General features: G+C 48.0%; 1 protein-coding gene across 2 annotated transcripts in view; it reads left to right on the top strand.

Moving 5' to 3' along the window:
* The window catches only part of LOC147086635 (forkhead box protein P2-like), a 427219-nt gene that overhangs the window by 57267 nt on the left and 348614 nt on the right, over window positions 1-21338 (top strand). Inside the window, exons 7-9 of one of the 2 annotated variants that reach the window (XM_085978775.1) lie at window positions 5219-5302; window positions 6312-6558; window positions 12449-12555. In XM_085978775.1, coding sequence (XP_085834901.1) covers window positions 5219-5302; window positions 6312-6558; window positions 12449-12555 — 438 coding nt within the window. The remainder of the gene's footprint in view (window positions 1-5218; window positions 5303-6311; window positions 6559-12448; window positions 12556-21338) is intronic. The other variant, XM_085978776.1, reaches the window with a different exon arrangement.

The raw sequence follows: 21338 nt of genomic DNA, 5'->3' as shown, positions 1-21338 counted from the left end.
GCTCGGAGATAAATGCAGCCCTTACACAGAGGAAGGTCTCCCATCTCCCTCTGCTATGGGTGATATTAGAATGGCAGGAATATATATTTCTTAAGGCTAAAAGGATCCAGGGATATGGGGAGAAAGCAGGGACAGGGTACTGAGTTTGGATGATCAGCCATGATCTCATTAAATGGCGCAACAGGCTCGAGGGGCCGAATGGCCTACTCCTGCTCCTATCTTCTATGTTTCTAATGGGAGCTGGTAACATGGCTGATCCCAGGCAGGCTGTGTGGGTCTCCATCGCTTGGGGCTCGTCGTTGTTAGTGGGATCTTGCTGTGTACCAAAAAGGTTGTTGTGTCTATCCACAGAACAGCAGCAGGTGCATTTCACAGTAATTCACAGTTGGTGATGGGGTTTCGGGATGTCGCGGGGTTGCCTGAAGCGGGGACTAACGCTGTCACACGCTGGATGCGCAGATTGCCGCGGTTTATGTTATGTATTGTGTGTTCTCCTCCCACCTGTGGTGGCGCTGTCACAGGAGATAAATGGTTGGGTGTTCTCTGTTAAGTTTTAGCTCTCTTTGTTCGGAACTTTCCAGAACTTCCTTTCCTTCCAATAAAGCACTTCATGTTTGAATCTCTGAGATCTGAGTCCTAAATTGTGTCTAGGTAGAAAGGTACCGACACAACAAGTGGCAACGAGGAGCGGATGAATCTGCGTACGTTACGGTGCAGTGAGTAAACAGAAAATTCAATTTGAAACGTGAGATGGCTACTATATTAGGAAACATCGATGATTTTGATGAAAATGTGGAGCAATGGAGTGCATATACGGAACGTTTTGACTATTTTGTATTGGCGAATGCGGTGGCAAATGAAAAGGTCGTGCCTACCTTTTTGAGTGTAATCGGGCCGAAGACATTCAACTTACTTCGCAGCCTCGTGTAGCCAGATAAGCCAGGAACTAAAACATATAAGCAACTAGTGGAAATTCTTGGAACACATTTTTCACCAAAACCTCTGGTTATTGCTGAGAGATTTAGATTTCACAAACGGAATCAAGAGGAGGGGGAATCAGTGATGATGTTTATTGCTGCTTTAAAAAGGTTGTCGGAACACTGCCAGTTCAAGGAGGTGCTGAATGACACCATTAGAGACAGACTTGTGTGTGGTCTGCAAAATGCAGCCACACAGAAGCGCCTTCTTACTGAGGACAACCTTACTCTTGAAAAGGCCATTGAAGTTAGTGTCTCCATGGAGATGGCGGAAAAGGAGGCTCACCAGTTGAGTTCAACAGGGAGAGTTCACAAGGTGTCGTCTGAGCCTAAAGGTGCGCGGAACGGCACATGTTACCGTTGTGGGAAAACGGGCCATCACGCTAATGATTGCTGGTGTACGGAGCTGGAATGCCGAAATTGTGGCAAAAAAGGTCACATTGAACGCGCCTGTAGAGGTAAAAAAAGAACAGACAGAGTTGGGAAGCATGGAAGCAAAATGTCTGTATTTGGACAAGAGAGGAAAAAGAGTGTTCATTCAGTGCAGTATGATGGAACAAGCAAAACAGAGGGGAGCGACACCTCTGAGGAGGAAGAGGTGCACATACTGACGGTTGCAGGTGGTTCAAATGGCTACTGGGTGTCACCACTGGTGGAGGGACAATCAGTGCGGATGGAGGTGGACACAGGCGCGGCTGTGTCCTTTGTTTCAGACACTGTCTACAACAAAATGCTAAAGCATCTTACCCTTCAGCCAACAAACATTGTGCTAAAGACGTATACCGGCAAACCTGTGGCCATGAGAGGCGTCATTGAGGTGACAGTTAAATTGAACAGACAGACTGCAAAACTGCCACTATATGTGGTAAAGGGAAATTACCCATCCTCGTCGCCACTTGTTGTGTCGGTACCTTTCTACCTAGACACAATTTAGGACTCAGAACTCAGAGATTCAAACATGAAGTGCTTTATTGGAAGGAAAGGAAGTTCTGGAAAGTTCTGAACAAAGAGGGCTAAAACTTAACAGAGAACACCCAACCATTTACCCGTGCAGCTAGCATGTGATGCATCACCATATGGTGTGGGAGCAGTCATATCCCACATCATGCCTTCGGGTGAAGAGAAACCTATCGCCTTCGCATCACGCACCTTGAACAAGGCCGAGAGTAACTATGCGCAGATCGAGCGCGAGGCCTTGAGAATCGTTTTTGGAATTCGAAAATTTCATCAGTACCTGTTTGGGAGAAGGTTCACACTCCTGACGGACCACCGTCCATTGACTTCAATCTTCGGGCCCCACACCGGAATTCCGTCTCTCGCTGCAAGCAGGATGCAAAGGTGGGCTTTACTGTTGTCAGGACACACATACGACATCAAATATCGCAAATCAGACTTGCACGGCAACGCAGACGGTCTCTCGAGGCTACCCTTGCCTGTTACTCCCCCAGAGCCTCATCAGATAGACATCTTCTACTTTAGACAAGTGGAGGGAGCACCTGCCACTGCAGTTCAGATGCGAAGGTACACCCGCAACGATCCAGTCCTGTCTGAGGTAATGGACGATGTCATTCGAGGGAGAGCGATAGGAGATTCTCCTAGTTTGAAACCTTATGTTTCAAAAAGAAATGAGCTCTCCGTCCAGGCAGGTTGTCTTCTTTGGGGACGCCGTGTCATCATTCCACCACCTCTGAGGGAACCTATACTGCAACAACTTCATACAGGCCACAGTGGGATGGTTCGGATGAAGGAAATGGCAAGAAGCTACTTCTGGTGGCCAGGTCTCGATGGGAATATTGAGGAGAAAGCCAAAACATGTTCCCCATGTCAAAGGGTCCGGAATGTTCCACAGCTGGCAACCCTACACCCCTGGGATTGGCCTGCAGAAGTGTGGCAGCGAGTACATGTGGACTTCGCCGGTCCTTTCGAAGGGAAGATGTTTATGGTGGTTGTGGACGCTCGTAGCAAGTGGCCGGAGGTCGCTGTGATGAGGTCTACCACGGCAGAGAAAACAATTGAGAAACTTGGTGAGATGTTCAGCCATTATGGCTCACCAGAACTCGTAAGTGACAACGGTCCACAATTTGTATCACAGGAGTTTGCAACCTTCCTGCATGTGAATGGTGTCCAACACATCAGGTCTGCGCCCTATCATCCCTCTACTAACGGCCAGGCAGAAAGGTTTGTGCAAACTTTGAAGCACGCCTTGAAGGCATCGCAAGGTCAGGGCTCAATCCACCAACGTCTGAACAGCTTCCTGTTGTCCTACAGGAACGAGCCACATGCCACAACCAAAACTTCCCCCGCTTCGCTCATGATGAAGAGGCAGTTGCAGACAAGTTTTGACTTACTCAAACCTCCAAGGGCAGAACAGGTTGTCCATTGTCAACAACAAGCTCAAGTTGAAAAGAGAGAGAAAAGAGCCAAGGAGAGACGGTTTCATCCTGGAGAGCACATTCTAGCTCGAAACTACAACACTGGACCGAAATGGGTTCCTTACACGGTTGAGACTGCTGAGGACGTCGTCTGGAGAAGACACACAGATCAACTGTTGCTAGGAGCAGAGACAGCCACAGAGGCTCCAACGGCTGGTTGGCCTGAACTGTTTCCGGATGATACCACAAACCAGCATCCTTTGCCACAGTGCTCTTCTCCAACACAGGAAGTCAAAGAGACTGTTCCACCTGTGCAAACTCCTGACTTTCAACTGACACAGGCACCTTCTCCATCCAGGCCTGTGTCAATGCCTACTGCTGTGGAAGCCAGCGATGACCGCCGGTATCCTGTCAGAGAGCGGCGGCCTCCAAGACGCTTGGATCTGTAGGCTTAGTGACTTACCCACAAATCAAATCAAATCAACTTTTATTGTCATTGTTAGTGTACAAGTGCAGTACAACGAAATGTAGGCTTGCGGCTCCCGAGAGTGTACATTTAGATTAAGACATTTAACATTCAACATACATTTGGTTTGTAATACATTAACATAAACATAAACATAATAAAGTGCATCGGCAGATGTGCAGGCTTTAGTGTTTATTTGTGGAGTTCAGTAGGATGACAGCCCTGGGAAAGAAGCTGTTCCTAAATCTGGTCGTTCGGGTGCGAATGCATCTGTAGCATCTCCCAGATGGCAGGAGGGCGAACAGACTGTGGCTGGGGTGGGTAGGGTCTTTTATGATGGTCCGTGACCTCCGTAGACAGCGTTTCTGGTATATGTGCTCTATGGTCGGTAGCCGGGTGCCGGTAATGCGTTGGGCAGTTTTGACTACCCGCTGCAGGGCTTTCCGGTCATAGTAGCTACAGCTGCCATACCATACTGTGATACAGTTCATCAGGATGCTCTCTATAGTGCAGCGGTAGAAGTTAGAGAGGATCAGGGGTGACAGGTTACATCCCTTCAGCCTCCTTAGGAAATATAGGCGCTGCTGGGCCTTCTTCACCAGAGAGGAGGTGTTGAGGGACCAGGAGAGGTCTTCCGTGATGTGGACTCCGAGGAACTTAAAGCTGTCCTTCCTTTCCACCACAGCCCCATGGATGTGGATGGGGGTGTGACTTCCGCCTTTAGACTTCCTGAAGTCCACAGTGATTTCTTTGGTTTTCTTGATGTTAAGGGCCAGGTTGTTATCGGCGCACCACTTCACGAGATGCTGGACCTCCTCCCTGTAGGCTGACTCATCGTTGTTGGTGATCTGGCCTACTACCGTGGTATCATCCGCAAACTTGATGATGGTGTTGGAACCATGAACAGCCACACAGTCGTGGGTGAAGAGGGAGTAGAGGAGAGGGCTCAGCACACATCCTTGTGGGGCCCCCGTGTTCAGGGTCGGGGGGGGAGAATAAACCCCAGGGTAAAGTCAGGGTTTGAGGCAGTCTACCTCTACCCTAGGTTCGTTGAGTGCATTGAAAGTAACTTACCTGTTGAGGAATAATGTGGACCTTCCATTTAAGAGGGGAGGAAATGTTATGTATTGTGTGTTCTATTGTGTGTTCTCCTCCCACCTGTGGTGGTGCTGTCACAGGAGATAAATGGTTGGGTGTTCTCTGTTAAGTTTTAGCTCTCTTTGTTCGGAACTTTCCAGAACTTCCTTTCCTTCCAATAAAGCACTTCATGTTTGAATCTCTGAGTTCGGAGTCCTAAATTGTGTCTAGGTAGAAAGGTACCGACACAACAGTTTACGCCTCACGCTGGCTACAAGGTGACGAGTTTGGCACTAAGTTGTGGGTTTTGTTCTCTTCCTGTACAGCTGGAGTTCGAGAAGGATCGACTTCTGGCCATGCAGACACAGCTGAAGATTAAAGTGTCTGAACAGCACCCGCTGCGGACCCCAGTGAGTAAGAGGCTGAGGGGAGTATGAAACAGCGATCCAGCGACATTACGGTGGCATAGTGGTTAGCACTGTTGCCTCACAGCGCCAGGGACCCGGGTTCGAATCCGGCCTCGGGCGACTGTCTGTGTGGAGTTTGCACATTCTCCCCGTGTTTGTGTGGGTTTCCTCCGGGTGCTCCGGTTTCCTCCCACAGTCCAAAGATGTGCGGGTTAGGTTGATTGGCTATGATAAATTGACCCTTAGTGTTAGGGGGATTAAATACGTGGGGTTACGGGGATAGGGTGGGATATGTGTTGGTGTAGGGGTTACGGGGATCGGGTGGGATATGTGTCGGTGCAGGCTCGATGGGCCGAAATGGCCTCTATCTGCACTGTGGGGTTTCTGTGGTTTCTGTGATTACTGGGCACGGTTAATGAATTCATGGGGAGCACAGATTTCTCACATTGGTGCTTAAATCAATTGGCGATCAGATCAGGCCGGCCCTGGTTCCATCCCCGCTCTGTGCTGTGTTAACTCAGTCACGGCAGGAGGGGCGATATCAGTCGGGGTTCCTGTCCCTGATCGCGAGCCAGCGCTTCCTGCGCCTAGGGGCGTCAGCTGTGGACGGCTGTGATTCCCTCCCAGTCGAATAGCAAGACGTGAGGGCAAGCCGCCCGAGGGCAGCTGGACCGCCAGTGACCAAGGAGTCGCGCCTTCAGGATGTGAGAGGAGCTAGCGGGTCAGAGGGACCCTGAAATAAAAACAGAAAATGCTGGGAATGCTCAACAGGTCAGGCAGCATCTGTAGAGAGAGAAACAAGAGTTAACGTTTCAGGTCGATGACCCTTCGTCAGAACTGGCCTGAGAGAATCGGAGCTGATGTGAGGCAGGGAGATTGAATGCAGACAGCTTTGGGGCATGTCACATTTATTTCTGAGTGATTATAAATGAGGGTGAAGGTTGATGAAATGTTGGTGGACCATGGCAGGGTGGCACCTCTCACTGTAACACTCTCTGTTCCTGTCCCTAAGAAAGGGTTGCAGAGTCCGGTGAAGAACCTGCCTGTATCCTGCACTGTGCCGCTAATCCCGGACTGGGCCACACTTGGTGCATCTCCTCTGACTGGCCGGGGTAACAGCGAGACCCTGTCACTGGCTCGGCATCGCCTGTGGGATAAACACAGCGCTCTCTTCTCAGGTAACATAGCTCCGAGTACCAAAGACACTCTGGGGGACGTTCGACATATTGGGGGTGAGGCCAAGGACACAGATACCAAAGGTAACAGGGCTATGTATATAAGGGACTCTCTGTAACAGGGCTCTGTATAAAGGGGATTCTCTGTGACCGGGTTCTGTATAAAGGGGATTCTCTGTAACACGGCTCTGTATAAAGGGGACTCACTGTAACAGGTCTCTGTATAAAGGGGACTCACTGTGACCGGGCTCTGTGTAAAGGGGATTCAGTGTGACCGGGCTCTGTATAAAGGGGATTCAGAGTGACCGGGCTCTGTATAAAGGGGATTCACTGTGACCGGGCTCTGTGTAAAGGGGATTCACTGTGACCGGGCTCTGTATAAAGGGGATTCACTGTGACAGGTCTCTGGATAAAGGGGACTCACTGTAACAGGGCTCTGTATAAAGGGGATTCACTGTGACCGGGTTCTGTATAAAGGGGATTCTCTGTAACACGGCTCTGTATAAAGGGGACTCACTGTAACAGGGCTCTGTATAAAGGGGACTCACTGTGACCGGGCTCTGTATAAAGGGGACTCACTGTGACCGGGCTCTGTATAAAGGGGACTCACTGTGACCGGGCTCTGTATAAAGGGGATTCACTGCGACCGGGCTCTGTATAAAGGGGATTCACTGTGACCGGGCTCTGTATAAAGGGGATTCATTGTGACCGGGCTCTGTATAAAGGGGATTCAGTGTGACCGGGCTCTGTATAAAGGGGATTCACTGTGACCGGGCTCTGTATAAAGGGGATTCATTGTGACCGGGCTCTGTATAAAGGGGATTCATTGTGACCGGGCTCTGTATAAAGGGGATTCACTGTGACCGGGCTCTGTATAAAGGGGATTCACTGTGACCGGGCTCTGTATAAAGGGGACTCACTGTGACCTTGCTCTGTATAAAGGGGATTCACTGTGACCGGGCTCTGTATAAAGGGGATTCACTGTGACTGGGCTCTGTATAAAGGGGATTCACTGCGACCGGGCTCTGTATAAAGGGGATTCACTGCGACCGGGCTCTGTATAAAGGGGATTCACTGTGACCGGGCTCTGTATAAAGGGGATTCACTGTGACTGGGCTCTGTATAAAGGGGATTCACTGTGACCGGGCTCTGTATAAAGGGGATTCACTGTGACCGGGCTCTGTATAAAGGGGATTCACTGTGACCGGGCCCTGTATAAAGGGGATTCACTGTGACTGGGCTCTGTATAAAGGGGATTCACTGTGACCGGGCTCTGTATAAAGGGGATTCACAGTGACCGGGCCCTGTATAAAGGGGATTCACTGTGACCGGGCTCTGTATAAAGGGGATTCACTGTGACCGGGCTCTGTATAAAGGGGATTCACTGTGACCGGGCTCTGTATAAAGGGGATTCACTGTGACCGGGCTCTGTATAAAGGGGTTCACTGTGACCGGGCTCTGTATAAAGGGGATTCACTGTGACCGGGCTCTGTATAAAGGGGTTCACTGTGACCGGGCTCTGTATAAAGGGGATTCACTGTGACCGGGCTCTGTATAAAGGGGATTCACTGTGACCGGGCTCTGTATAAAGAGGATTCACTGTGACCGAGCTCTGTATAAAGGGGATTCACTGTGACCGGGCTCTGTATAAAGGGGACTCACTGTGACCGGGCTCTGTATAAAGGGGATTCACTGTGACCGGGCTCTGTATAAAGGGGATTCACTGTGACCGGGCTCTGTATAAAGGGGATTCACTGTGACCGGGCTCTGTATAAAGGGGATTCACTGTGACCGGGCTCTGTATAAAGGGGATTCACTGTGACCGGGCTCTGTATAAAGGGGTTCACTGTGACCGGGCTCTGTATAAAGGGGATTCACTGTGACCGGGCCCTGTATAAAGGGGATTCACTGTGACCGGGCTCTGTATAAAGGGGATTCACTGTGACCGGGCCCTGTATAAAGGGGATTCACTGTGACCGGGCTCTGTATAAAGGGGATTCACTGTGACCGGGCTCTGTATAAAGGGGATTCACTGTGACCGGGCCCTGTATAAAGGGGATTCACTGTGACCGGGCTCTGTGTAAAGGGGATTCACTGTGACCGGGCTCTGTATAAAGGGGATTCACTGTGACCGGGCTCTGTATAAAGTGGATTGACTGCGGCCGGGCTCTGTATAAAGGGGATTCACTGTGACCGGGCTCTGTATAAAGGGGATTCACTGTGACCGGGCTCTGTATAAAGGGGTTCACTGTGACCGGGCTCTGTATAAAGGGGATTCACTGTGACCGGGCTCTGTATAAAGGGGATTCACTGTGACCGGGCTCTGTATAAAGAGGATTCACTGTGACCGAGCTCTGTATAAAGGGGATTCACTGTGACCGGGCTCTGTATAAAGGGGACTCACTGTGACCGGGCTCTGTATAAAGGGGATTCACTGTGACCGGGCTCTGTATAAAGGGGATTCACTGTGACCGGGCTCTGTATAAAGGGGATTCACTGTGACCGGGCTCTGTATAAAGGGGATTCACTGTGACCGGGCTCTGTATAAAGGGGATTCACTGTGACCGGGCTCTGTATAAAGGGGTTCACTGTGACCGGGCTCTGTATAAAGGGGATTCACTGTGACCGGGCCCTGTATAAAGGGGATTCACTGTGACCGGGCTCTGTATAAAGGGGATTCACTGTGACCGGGCCCTGTATAAAGGGGATTCACTGTGACCGGGCTCTGTATAAAGGGGATTCACTGTGACCGGGCTCTGTATAAAGGGGATTCACTGTGACCGGGCCCTGTATAAAGGGGATTCACTGTGACCGGGCTCTGTGTAAAGGGGATTCACTGTGACCGGGCTCTGTATAAAGGGGATTCACTGTGACCGGGCTCTGTATAAAGTGGATTGACTGCGGCCGGGCTCTGTATAAAGGGGATTCACTGTGACCGGGCTCTGTATAAAGGGGATTCACAGTGACCGGGCTTTGTATAAAGGGGATTCACTGTGACCGGGCTCTGTGTAAAGGGGATTCACTGTGACCGGGCTCTGTACAAAGGGGATTCACTGTGACAGGGCTCTGTATAAAGGGGATTCACTGTGACCGGGCTCTGTATAAAGGGGATTCACTGTGACCGGGCTCTGTATAAAGGGGATTCACTGTGACCGGGCTCTGTATAAAGGGGATTCACTGTGACCGGGCTCTGTATAAAGGGGATTCACTGTGACCGGGCCCTGTATAAAGGGGATTCACTGTGACCGGGCTCTGTGTAAAGGGGATTCACTGTGACCGGGCTCTGTATAAAGGGGATTCACTGTGACCGGGCTCTGTATAAAGTGGATTGACTGCGACCGGGCTCTGTATAAAGGGGATTCACTGTGACCGGGCTCTGTATAAAGGGGATTCACAGTGACCGGGCTTTGTATAAAGGGGATTCACTGTGACCGGGCTCTGTGTAAAGGGGATTCACTGTGACCGGGCTCTGTATAAAGGGGATTCACTGTGACAGGGCTCTGTGTAAAGGGGATTCACTGTGACCGGGCTCTGTATAAAGGGGATTCACTGTGACCGGGCTCTGTATAAAGGGGATTCACTGTGACCGGGCTCTGTATAAAGGGGATTCACTGTGACCAGGCTCTGTATAAAGGGGATTCACTGTGACCGGGCTCTGTATAAAGGGGATTCACTGTGACCGGGCTCTGTATAAAGGGCATTCACTGTTCCCGGGCTCTGTATAAAGGGGATTCACTGTGACCGGGCTCTGTATAAAGGGGATTCACTGTGACCGGGCTCTGTGTAAAGGGGATTCACTGTGACCGGGCTCTGTATAAAGGGGATTCACTGTGACCGGGCTCTGTATAAAGGGGATTCACTGTGACCGGGCTCTGTATAAAGGGGATTCACTGTGACCGGGCTCTGTATAAAGGGGATTCACTGTGACCGGGCTCTGTATAAAGGGGATTCACTGTGACCGGGCTCTGTATAAAGGGGATTCACTGTGACCGGGCTCTGTATAAAGGGGATTCACTGTGACCGCTCTGTATAAAGGGGATTCACTGTGACCGGGCTCTGTATAAAGGGGACTCACTGTGACCGGGCTCTGTATAAAGGGGATTCACTGTGACCGGGCTCTGTATAAAGGGGATTCACTGTGACAGGGCTCTGTATAAAGGGGATTCACTGTGACCGGGCTCTGTATAAAGGGGACTCACTGTGACCGGGCTCTGTATAAAGGGGATTCACTGTGACCGGGCTCTGTATAAAGGGGATTCACTGTGACCGGGCTCTGTATAAAGGGGATTCACTGTGACCGGGCTCTGTATAAAGGGGATTCACTGTGACCGGGCTCTGTATAAAGGGGTTCACTGTGACCGGGCTCTGTATAAAGGGGATTCACTGTGACCGGGCTCTGTATAAAGGGGATTCACTGTGACCGGGCTCTGTATAAAGGGGACTCACTGTGACCGGGCTCTGTATAAAGGGGATTCACTGTGACCGGGCTCTGTATAAAGGGGATTCACTGTGACCGGGCTCTGTATAAAGGGGATTCACTGTGACCGGGCTCTGTATAAAGGGGATTCACTGTGACCGGGCTCTGTATAAAGGGGATTCACTGTGACCGGGCTCTGTATAAAGGGGATTCACTGTGACCGGGCTCTGTATAAAGGGGATTCACTGTGACCGGGCTCTGTATAAAGGGGATTCACTGTGACAGGGCTCTGTATAAAGGGGATTCACTGTGACCGGGCTCTGTATAAAGGGGATTCACTGTGACCGGGCCCTGTATAAAGGGGATTCACTGTGACCGGGCTCTGTATAAAGGGGATTCATTGTGACCGGGCTCTGTATAAAGGGGATTCATTGTGACCGGGCTCTGTATAAAGGGGATTCACTGTGACCGGGCTCTGTATAAAGGGGATTCACTGTGACAGGGCTCTGTATAAAGGGGATTCACTGTGACCGGGCTCTGTATAAAGGGGATTCACTGTGACCAGGCTCTGTATAAAGGGGATTCACTGTGACCGGGCTCTGTATAAAGGGGATTCACTGTGACCGGGCTCTGTATAAAGGGGATTCACTGTGACCGGGCTCTGTGTAAAGGGGATTCACTGTGACCGGGCTCTGTGTAAAGGGGATTCACAGTGACCGGGCTCTGTATAAAGGGGATTCACTGTGACAGGGCTCTGTATAAAGGGGATTCACTGTGACCGGACTCTGTATAAAGGGGATTCACAGTGACCGGGCTCTCTATAAAGGGGATTCACTGTGACCGGGCTCTGTATAAAGGGGATTCACTGTGACCGGGCTCTGTATAAAGGGGACTCACTGTGACCGGGCTCTCTATAAAGGGGATTCACTGTGACCGGGCTCTGTATAAAGGGGATTCACTGTGACCGGGCTCTGTATAAAGGGGACTCACTGTGACCGGGCTCTCTATAAAGGGGATTCACTGTGACCGGGCTCTGTATAAAGGGGATTCACTGTGACCGAGCTCTGTATAAAGGGGATTCACTGTGACCGGGCTCTGTATAAAGGGGATTCACTGTGACCGGGCTCTGTATCAAGGGGATTCACTGTGACCGGGCTCTCTATAAAGGGGATTCACTGTGACCGGGCTCTGTATAAAGGGGATTCACTGTGACCGGGCTCTGTATAAAGGGGATTCACTGTGACCGGGCTCTGTATAAAGGGGATTCACTGTGACCGGGCTCTGTATAAAGGGGACTCACTGTGACCGGGCTCTCTATAAAGGGGATTCACTGAGACCGGGCTCTGTATAAAGGGGACTCACTGTAACAGGGCTCTGTATAAAGGGGACTCACTGTGACCGGGCTCTGTATAAAGGGGATTCACTGTGACCAGGCTCTGTATAAAGGGGATTCACTGTGACCGGGCTCTGTATAAAGGGGATTCACTTGATAATCTATAATTTTGTTTAAACCAAATGTATTTCCTACTTTATTTGACTTTTTTCTTTCATGTTTAGATATCAATCCCACTTTGGAATATTATAAAATTTGCAATCCCAGTTTGGAATATTATAAAATTTTCAATGTCCGTCCTCCCTTAACCTACGCTGCATTAATCAGATGGGTGAGTATTTCACACGTGTTCCCTTCACCAAAACTGTCTCATGTCTGCTCCAAAAACTAGTCAATGTTACACCGATTACCCCACACCCCTCACTGTAACACTGAAATACCCCACACCCCTCACTGTGACACTGAAATACCCCACACCCCTCACTGTGACACTGAAATACCCCACACCCCTCACTGTGACACTGAAATACCCCACACCCCTCACTGTGACACTGAAATACCCCACACCCCTCACTGTGACACTGAAATACCCCACACCCCTCACTGTGACACTGATATACCCCACACCCCTCACTGTAACACCGATATACCCCACACCCCTCACTGTAACACTGATATACCCCACACCCCTCACTGTAACACCGATATACCCCACACCCCTCACTGTAACACTGATATACCCCACACCCCTCACTGTAACACCGATATACCCCACACCCCTCACTGTAACACTGATATACCCCACACCCCTCACTGTAACACTCTGATATACCCCACACCCCTCACTGTAACACACTGATATACCCCACACCCCTCACTGTAACAGTCTGATATACCCCACACCCCTCACTGTAACAGTGATATACCCCACACCCCTCACTGTAACAGTGACAACACGACGAATTGGCCATTCAAAATGGAGACACATGGGAAAACCACTTTGAAAAATTATACCAGAAAAACATACTAAGGCCAGAGCAACGCCGAATATGCAAAAACCTGGAAAAGCTCGAAATGGCCATAAAAGATAACCAAAACCCGCTAGACTCCATAATAACAGAAAAAGAGCTATTTGAAAAACTCAAGGACCTGCGACCAGGAAAAGCTTGCGGTGCAGACGGCATACTAAGTGAGATGATTAAACACACAGACGATAAAATGAAACTGGCTATCCTAAAACTCTTCAACTTGGTTCTGAGTGTCGGTTACTTCCCTGATATCTGGAACAAAGGACTCATAACGCCCATATACATAAGTGGGGACAAAGTCGACCCAAATAACTATCGAGGCATCTGTGTAAACAGTAACCTGGGGAAGGTATTCTGTAGTATCATAAACAAAAGACTTATAAACTTCCTTGAGGAGCACAATGTCTTGAGTAAAAGCCAAATTGGATTCCTACCAAACTATAGAACATCAGATCATATCTTCACCCTACAGACCCTTATTGACAAACATGTTCATCAAAACAAAAGCAAAATCTACGCATGCTTTATAGATTTCCAGAAGGCTTTCGACTCCATCTGGCACGACGGTCTATTCCTGAAACTTTCGAAAGTGGGGTAGGGGGAAAAACATATGATGTAATTAAATCAATGTATACAAACAATAAATGTGCAGTTAAAATTGGAGACAAACAAACAAAATACTTCCCACAGGGGCGGGGGGTGATGCAGGGCTAGCCCATCTCACCGACACTCTTTAATATTTACATAAATGAATTGGCAAAACTACTTGAACAATCTACAGCACCCGGCCTCACCCTATATGAATCCAAGGTTAAATTCCTCCTCTATGCAGATGACCTGGTTCTGCTGTCACCAACTAAGGAGGGTCTACAGCAGAACCTGGATCTGCTGGAGTCATTCTGCCAGACCCGGGCCCTGGCAATAAATCCCCAAAAAACCAAAGTCCTTGTGTTCCAGCAAAGATCCAGACATCAGGGACCCAAAATAAATTTCACACTAGGAACAACCAAAATTGAACAAACCACTAACTACATATACTTGGGCTTAAAAATCAGTTCTACGGGAAATTTTCATCTGGCTGTGAATGAACTGAAAGAGAAAGCAAGAAGGGCTTTCTATGCCATTAAAAAATCAATCCAAATAGAAATCCCAATTAGCATTTGGCTCAAAATTTTTAAATCAGTAATTGAACCAATTGCACTCTATGGCAGTGAGGTGTGGGGACCGCTAACACAACAAGAATTTGCAAAATGGGACAAACATCCAATTGAGATCCTACATGCAGAATTCTGTAAAAGTATCCTCCGGACTCAAAGGAAAACCGTAAACAATGCATGCAGGGCAGAACTAGGCCAATATCCATTAATAATCACTATCCAAAAAAGAGCCACCAAATTTTGGAATCACCTACAAATGAGCAATCCCCAATGCTATCACTACGACGCCCTGAAATGCCAAGAGAGGACCATAAAGAAGAATACCCTCAGTCAACTAGTCCTGGGACTCAGTGAAGTAACTACTAACAATAACCAGCCCCAGGACAGTGACAGCATAACACAAAGAATTCGACCCAACACAATCGTCTCTAAGCAAAAGGAAAAATATCTGTCATATTGGGCAGAAACAACAAAAACCCAAAACAAACTCAATTGCTACTTGGCCCTAAACAGACAATACAACATGGCTGATTGCCTGACCATGGTAAAGGATAGCAAACTGAGAAAAACCTTGACAATGTACAGACTTAGTGAACATAGCCTGGCGATCGAAAAAGGTAGACACAGACAGACCCAGCTACCAAGAGAGGACAGGATATGCTCTCACTGCAGTCAGGGAGTGGTGGAGACAGAGATGCACTTCATCACAGCTTGTAGAAAATATCAGGGCATAAGGGAGAATTTCACCCAAAATTCACAAAAATATGCCCGGAATTCAGAAATTTGAATGACGACCAAAAACTCCCATACCTACTAGGGGAAGAGAGAAATTGTGTAACCTTAGCGGCACACTATGTTACAGCTTGCCATAAACAGACGGACAACCACTAAATATAAGAAAAAAGTATATACAAATTATATGAATGTATATTTATACACTCAGGGATATATCTGTTTATACACTGTATGGATAGATCTGCATTTATGTGTTCAACAATGAATGTTTTTCGATGCTTTGGCAACATAAGATGTACCTTGTCATGCCAATAAAGCGATTTGAATTGAATTGAATTGATATACCCCACACCCCTCACTGTAACACACTGATATACCCCACACCCCTCACTGTAACACTGATATATTCCACACCCCTCACTGTAACACTGATATACCCCACACCCCTCACTGTAACACACTGATATACCCCACACCCCTCACTGTAACACTGATATACCCCACACCCCTCACTGTAACACTCTGATATACCCCACACCCCTCACTGTAACACTGATATTCCACACCCCTCACTGCAACACTGATATACCCCACACCCCTCACTGTAACACACTGATATACCCCACACCGCTCACTGTAACACTGATATATTCCACACCCCTTACTGTAACACTGATATACCCCACACCCCTCATTGTAACTCTGATATACTCCACACCCCTCACTGTAACGCTGATATACCCCACACTCCTCACTGTAACACACTGATATACCCCACACCCCTCACTGTAACACTCTGATATACCCCACACCCCTCACTGTAACACTGATATATTCCACACCCCTTACTGTAACACTGATATACCCCACACCCCTCATTGTAACTCTGATATACCCCACACTCCTCACTGTAACACACTGATATACCCCACACCCCTCACTGCAACACTCTGATATACCCCACACCCCTCACTGTAACACTGATATACCCCACATCCCTCACTGTAACACACTGATATACCCCACACCCCTCACTGAAACACTGATATATTCCACACCCCTCACTGTAACACTGATATACCCCACACCCGTCACTGTAACACTGATATACCCCACATCCCTCACTGTAACACAGATATACCCCACACCCCTCACTGTAACACTGATATACCCCACATCCTCACTGTAACACACTGATATACCCCACACCCCTCACTGTAACACTGATATATTCCACACCCCTCACTGTAACACTCTGATATACCCCACACCCCTCACTGTAACACTGATATACCCCACACCCCTCACTGTAACAATGATAAACCCCACACTCCTCACTGTAACACTGATATACCCCACACCCCTCACTGTAACACTCTGATATACCCCACACGCCTCACTGTAACACGCTGATATACCCCACATCCCTCACTGTATCACTCTGATATACCCCACACCCCTCACTGTATCACGCTGATATATCCCACACCCCTCACTGTAACACTGATATACCCCACACCCCTCACTGTAACACACTGATATACCCCACACCCCTCACTGTAAGACATGGAAACACCCCACACCCCTCACTGTAACACTAATATACCCCACACCCCTCAGTGTGACACTCTGATATACCCCACACCCCTCACTGTAACACACTGATATACCCCACACCCCTCACTGTAACACTCTGATATACCCCACACCCCTCACTGTAACACTGATATATTCCACACCCCTTACTGTAACACTGATATACCCCACACCCCTCATTGTAACTCTGATATACCCCACACTCCTCACTGTAACACACTGATATACCCCACACCCCTCACTGCAACACTCTGATATACCCCACACCCCTCACTGTAACACTGATATACCCCACATCCCTCACTGTAACACACTGATATACCCCACACCCCTCACTGAAACACTGATATATTCCACACCCCTCACTGTAACACTGATATACCCCACACCCGTCACTGTAACACTGATATACCCCACATCCCTCACTGTAACACAGATATACCCCACACCCCTCACTGTAACACTGATATACCCCACATCCTCACTGTAACACACTGATATACCCCACACCCCTCACTGTAACACTGATATATTCCACACCCCTCACTGTAACACTCTGATATACCCCACACCCCTCACTGTAACACTGATATACCCCACACCCCTCACTGTAACACTGATAAACCCCACACTCCTCACTGTAACACTGATATACCCCACACCCCTCACTGTAACACTCTGATATACCCCACACGCCTCACTGTAACACGCTGATATACCCCACATCCCTCACTGTATCACTCTGATATACCCCACACCCCTCACTGTATCACGCTGATATATCCCACACCCCTCACTGTAACACTGATATACCCCACACCCCTCACTGTAACACACTGATATACCCCACACCCCTCACTGTAAGACATGGAAACACCCCACACCCCTCACTGTAACACTAATATACCCCACACCCCTCAGTGTGACACTCTGATATACCCCACACCCCTCACTGTAACACACTGATATACCCCACACCCCTCACTGTAACACTCTGATATACCCCACATCCCTCACTGTAACACTGATATACTCCACACCCCTCACTGTAACACTGATATACCCCACACTGTAACACTGATATACCCCACACCCCTCACTGTAACACTGATATATTCCACACCCCTCACTGTAACACTCTGATATACCCCACACCCCTCACTGTAACACTGATATACCCCACACCCCTCACTGTAACACTGATATACCCCACACTCCTCACTGTAACACTGATATACCCCACACCCCTCACTGTAACACTCTGATATACCCCACACCCCTCACTGTAACACACTGATATACCCCACACCCCTCACTGTAACACTGATATATTCCACACCCCTCACTGTAACACTGATATACCCCACACCCCTCACTGTAACACACTGATATACCCCACACCCCTCACTGTAACACTGATATACCCCACACCCCTCACTGTAACACTCTGATATACCCCACACCCCTCACTGTAACACTGATATTCCACACCCCTCACTGCAACACTGATATACCCCACACCCCTCACTGTAACACACTGATATACCCCACACCGCTCACTGTAACACTGATATATTCCACACCCCTTACTGTAACACTGATATACCCCACACCCCTCATTGTAACTCTGATATACTCCACACCCCTCACTGTAACGCTGATATACCCCACACTCCTCACTGTAACACACTGATATACCCCACACCCCTCACTGTAACACTCTGATATACCCCACACCCCTCACTGTAACACTGATATATTCCACACCCCTTACTGTAACACTGATATACCCCACACCCCTCATTGTAACTCTGATATACCCCACACTCCTCACTGTAACACACTGATATACCCCACACCCCTCACTGCAACACTCTGATATACCCCACACCCCTCACTGTAACACTGATATACCCCACATCCCTCACTGTAACACACTGATATACCCCACACCCCTCACTGAAACACTGATATATTCCACACCCCTCACTGTAACACTGATATACCCCACACCCGTCACTGTAACACTGATATACCCCACATCCCTCACTGTAACACAGATATACCCCACACCCCTCACTGTAACACTGATATACCCCACATCCTCACTGTAACACACTGATATACCCCACACCCCTCACTGTAACACTGATATACCCCACACCCCTCACTGTAACACCGATATACCCCACACCCCTCACTGTAACACTGATATACCCCACACCCCTCACTGTAACACCGATATACCCCACACCCCTCACTGTAACACTGATATACCCCACACCCCTCACTGTAACACTCTGATATACCCCACACCCCTCACTGTAACACACTGATATACCCCACACCCCTCACTGTAACAGTCTGATATACCCCACACCCCTCACTGTAACAGTGATATACCCCACACCCCTCACTGTAACAGTGACAACACGACGAATTGGCCATTCAAAATGGAGACACATGGGAAAACCACTTTGAAAAATTATACCAGAAAAACATACTAAGGCCAGAGCAACGCCGAATATGCAAAAACCTGGAAAAGCTCGAAATGGCCATAAAAGATAACCAAAACCCGCTAGACTCCATAATAACAGAAAAAGAGCTATTTGAAAAACTCAAGGACCTGCGACCAGGAAAAGCTTGCGGTGCAGACGGCATACTAAGTGAGATGATTAAACACACAGACGATAAAATGAAACTGGCTATCCTAAAACTCTTCAACTTGGTTCTGAGTGTCGGTTACTTCCCTGATATCTGGAACAAAGGACTCATAACGCCCATATACATAAGTGGGGACAAAGTCGACCCAAATAACTATCGAGGCATCTGTGTAAACAGTAACCTGGGGAAGGTATTCTGTAGTATCATAAACAAAAGACTTATAAACTTCCTTGAGGAGCACAATGTCTTGAGTAAAAGCCAAATTGGATTCCTACCAAACTATAGAACATCAGATCATATCTTCACCCTACAGACCCTTATTGACAAACATGTTCATCAAAACAAAAGCAAAATCTACGCATGCTTTATAGATTTCCAGAAGGCTTTCGACTCCATCTGGCACGACGGTCTATTCCTGAAACTTTCGAAAGTGGGGTAGGGGGAAAAACATATGATGTAATTAAATCAATGTATACAAACAATAAATGTGCAGTTAAAATTGGAGACAAACAAACAAAATACTTCCCACAGGGGCGGGGGGTGATGCAGGGCTAGCCCATCTCACCGACACTCTTTAATATTTACATAAATGAATTGGCAAAACTACTTGAACAATCTACAGCACCCGGCCTCACCCTATATGAATCCAAGGTTAAATTCCTCCTCTATGCAGATGACCTGGTTCTGCTGTCACCAACTAAGGAGGGTCTACAGCAGAACCTGGATCTGCTGGAGTCATTCTGCCAGACCCGGGCCCTGGCAATAAATCCCCAAAAAACCAAAGTCCTTGTGTTCCAGCAAAGATCCAGACATCAGGGACCCAAAATAAATTTCACACTAGGAACAACCAAAATTGAACAAACCACTAACTACATATACTTGGGCTTAAAAATCAGTTCTACGGGAAATTTTCATCTGGCTGTGAATGAACTGAAAGAGAAAGCAAGAAGGGCTTTCTATGCCATTAAAAAATCAATCCAAATAGAAATCCCAATTAGCATTTGGCTCAAAATTTTTAAATCAGTAATTGAACCAATTGCACTCTATGGCAGTGAGGTGTGGGGACCGCTAACACAACAAGAATTTGCAAAATGGGACAAACATCCAATTGAGATCCTACATGCAGAATTCTGTAAAAGTATCCTCCGGACTCAAAGGAAAACCGTAAACAATGCATGCAGGGCAGAACTAGGCCAATATCCATTAATAATCACTATCCAAAAAAGAGCCACCAAATTTTGGAATCACCTACAAATGAGCAATCCCCAATGCTATCACTACGACGCCCTGAAATGCCAAGAGAGGACCATAAAGAAGAATACCCTCAGTCAACTAGTCCTGGGACTCAGTGAAGTAACTACTAACAATAACCAGCCCCAGGACAGTGACAGCATAACACAAAGAATTCGACCCAACACAATCGTCTCTAAGCAAAAGGAAAAATATCTGTCATATTGGGCAGAAACAACAAAAACCCAAAACAAACTCAATTGCTACTTGGCCCTAAACAGACAATACAACATGGCTGATTGCCTGACCATGGTAAAGGATAGCAAACTGAGAAAAACCTTGACAATGTACAGACTTAGTGAACATAGCCTGGCGATCGAAAAAGGTAGACACAGACAGACCCAGCTACCAAGAGAGGACAGGATATGCTCTCACTGCAGTCAGGGAGTGGTGGAGACAGAGATGCACTTCATCACAGCTTGTAGAACATATCAGGGCATAAGGGAGAATTTCACCCAAAATTCACAAAAATATGCCCGGAATTCAGAAATTTGAATGACGACCAAAAACTCCCATACCTACTAGGGGAAGAGAGAAATTGTGTAACCTTAGCGGCACACTATGTTACAGCTTGCCATAAACAGACGGACAACCACTAAATATAAGAAAAAAGTATATACAAATTATATGAATGTATATTTATA

The sequence above is a fragment of the Somniosus microcephalus genome, unplaced genomic scaffold (genome assembly GCF_052327205.1).
Source record: "Somniosus microcephalus isolate GS21.2 unplaced genomic scaffold, FLI_Smic_1.0 unresolved_chr7, whole genome shotgun sequence".
NCBI classification, from domain to species: Eukaryota; Metazoa; Chordata; class Chondrichthyes; order Squaliformes; family Somniosidae; genus Somniosus; species Somniosus microcephalus.
The sequence above is the reverse complement of the archived record's forward strand: the minus strand, read 5'-3'. Positions and strand labels throughout refer to the sequence as shown.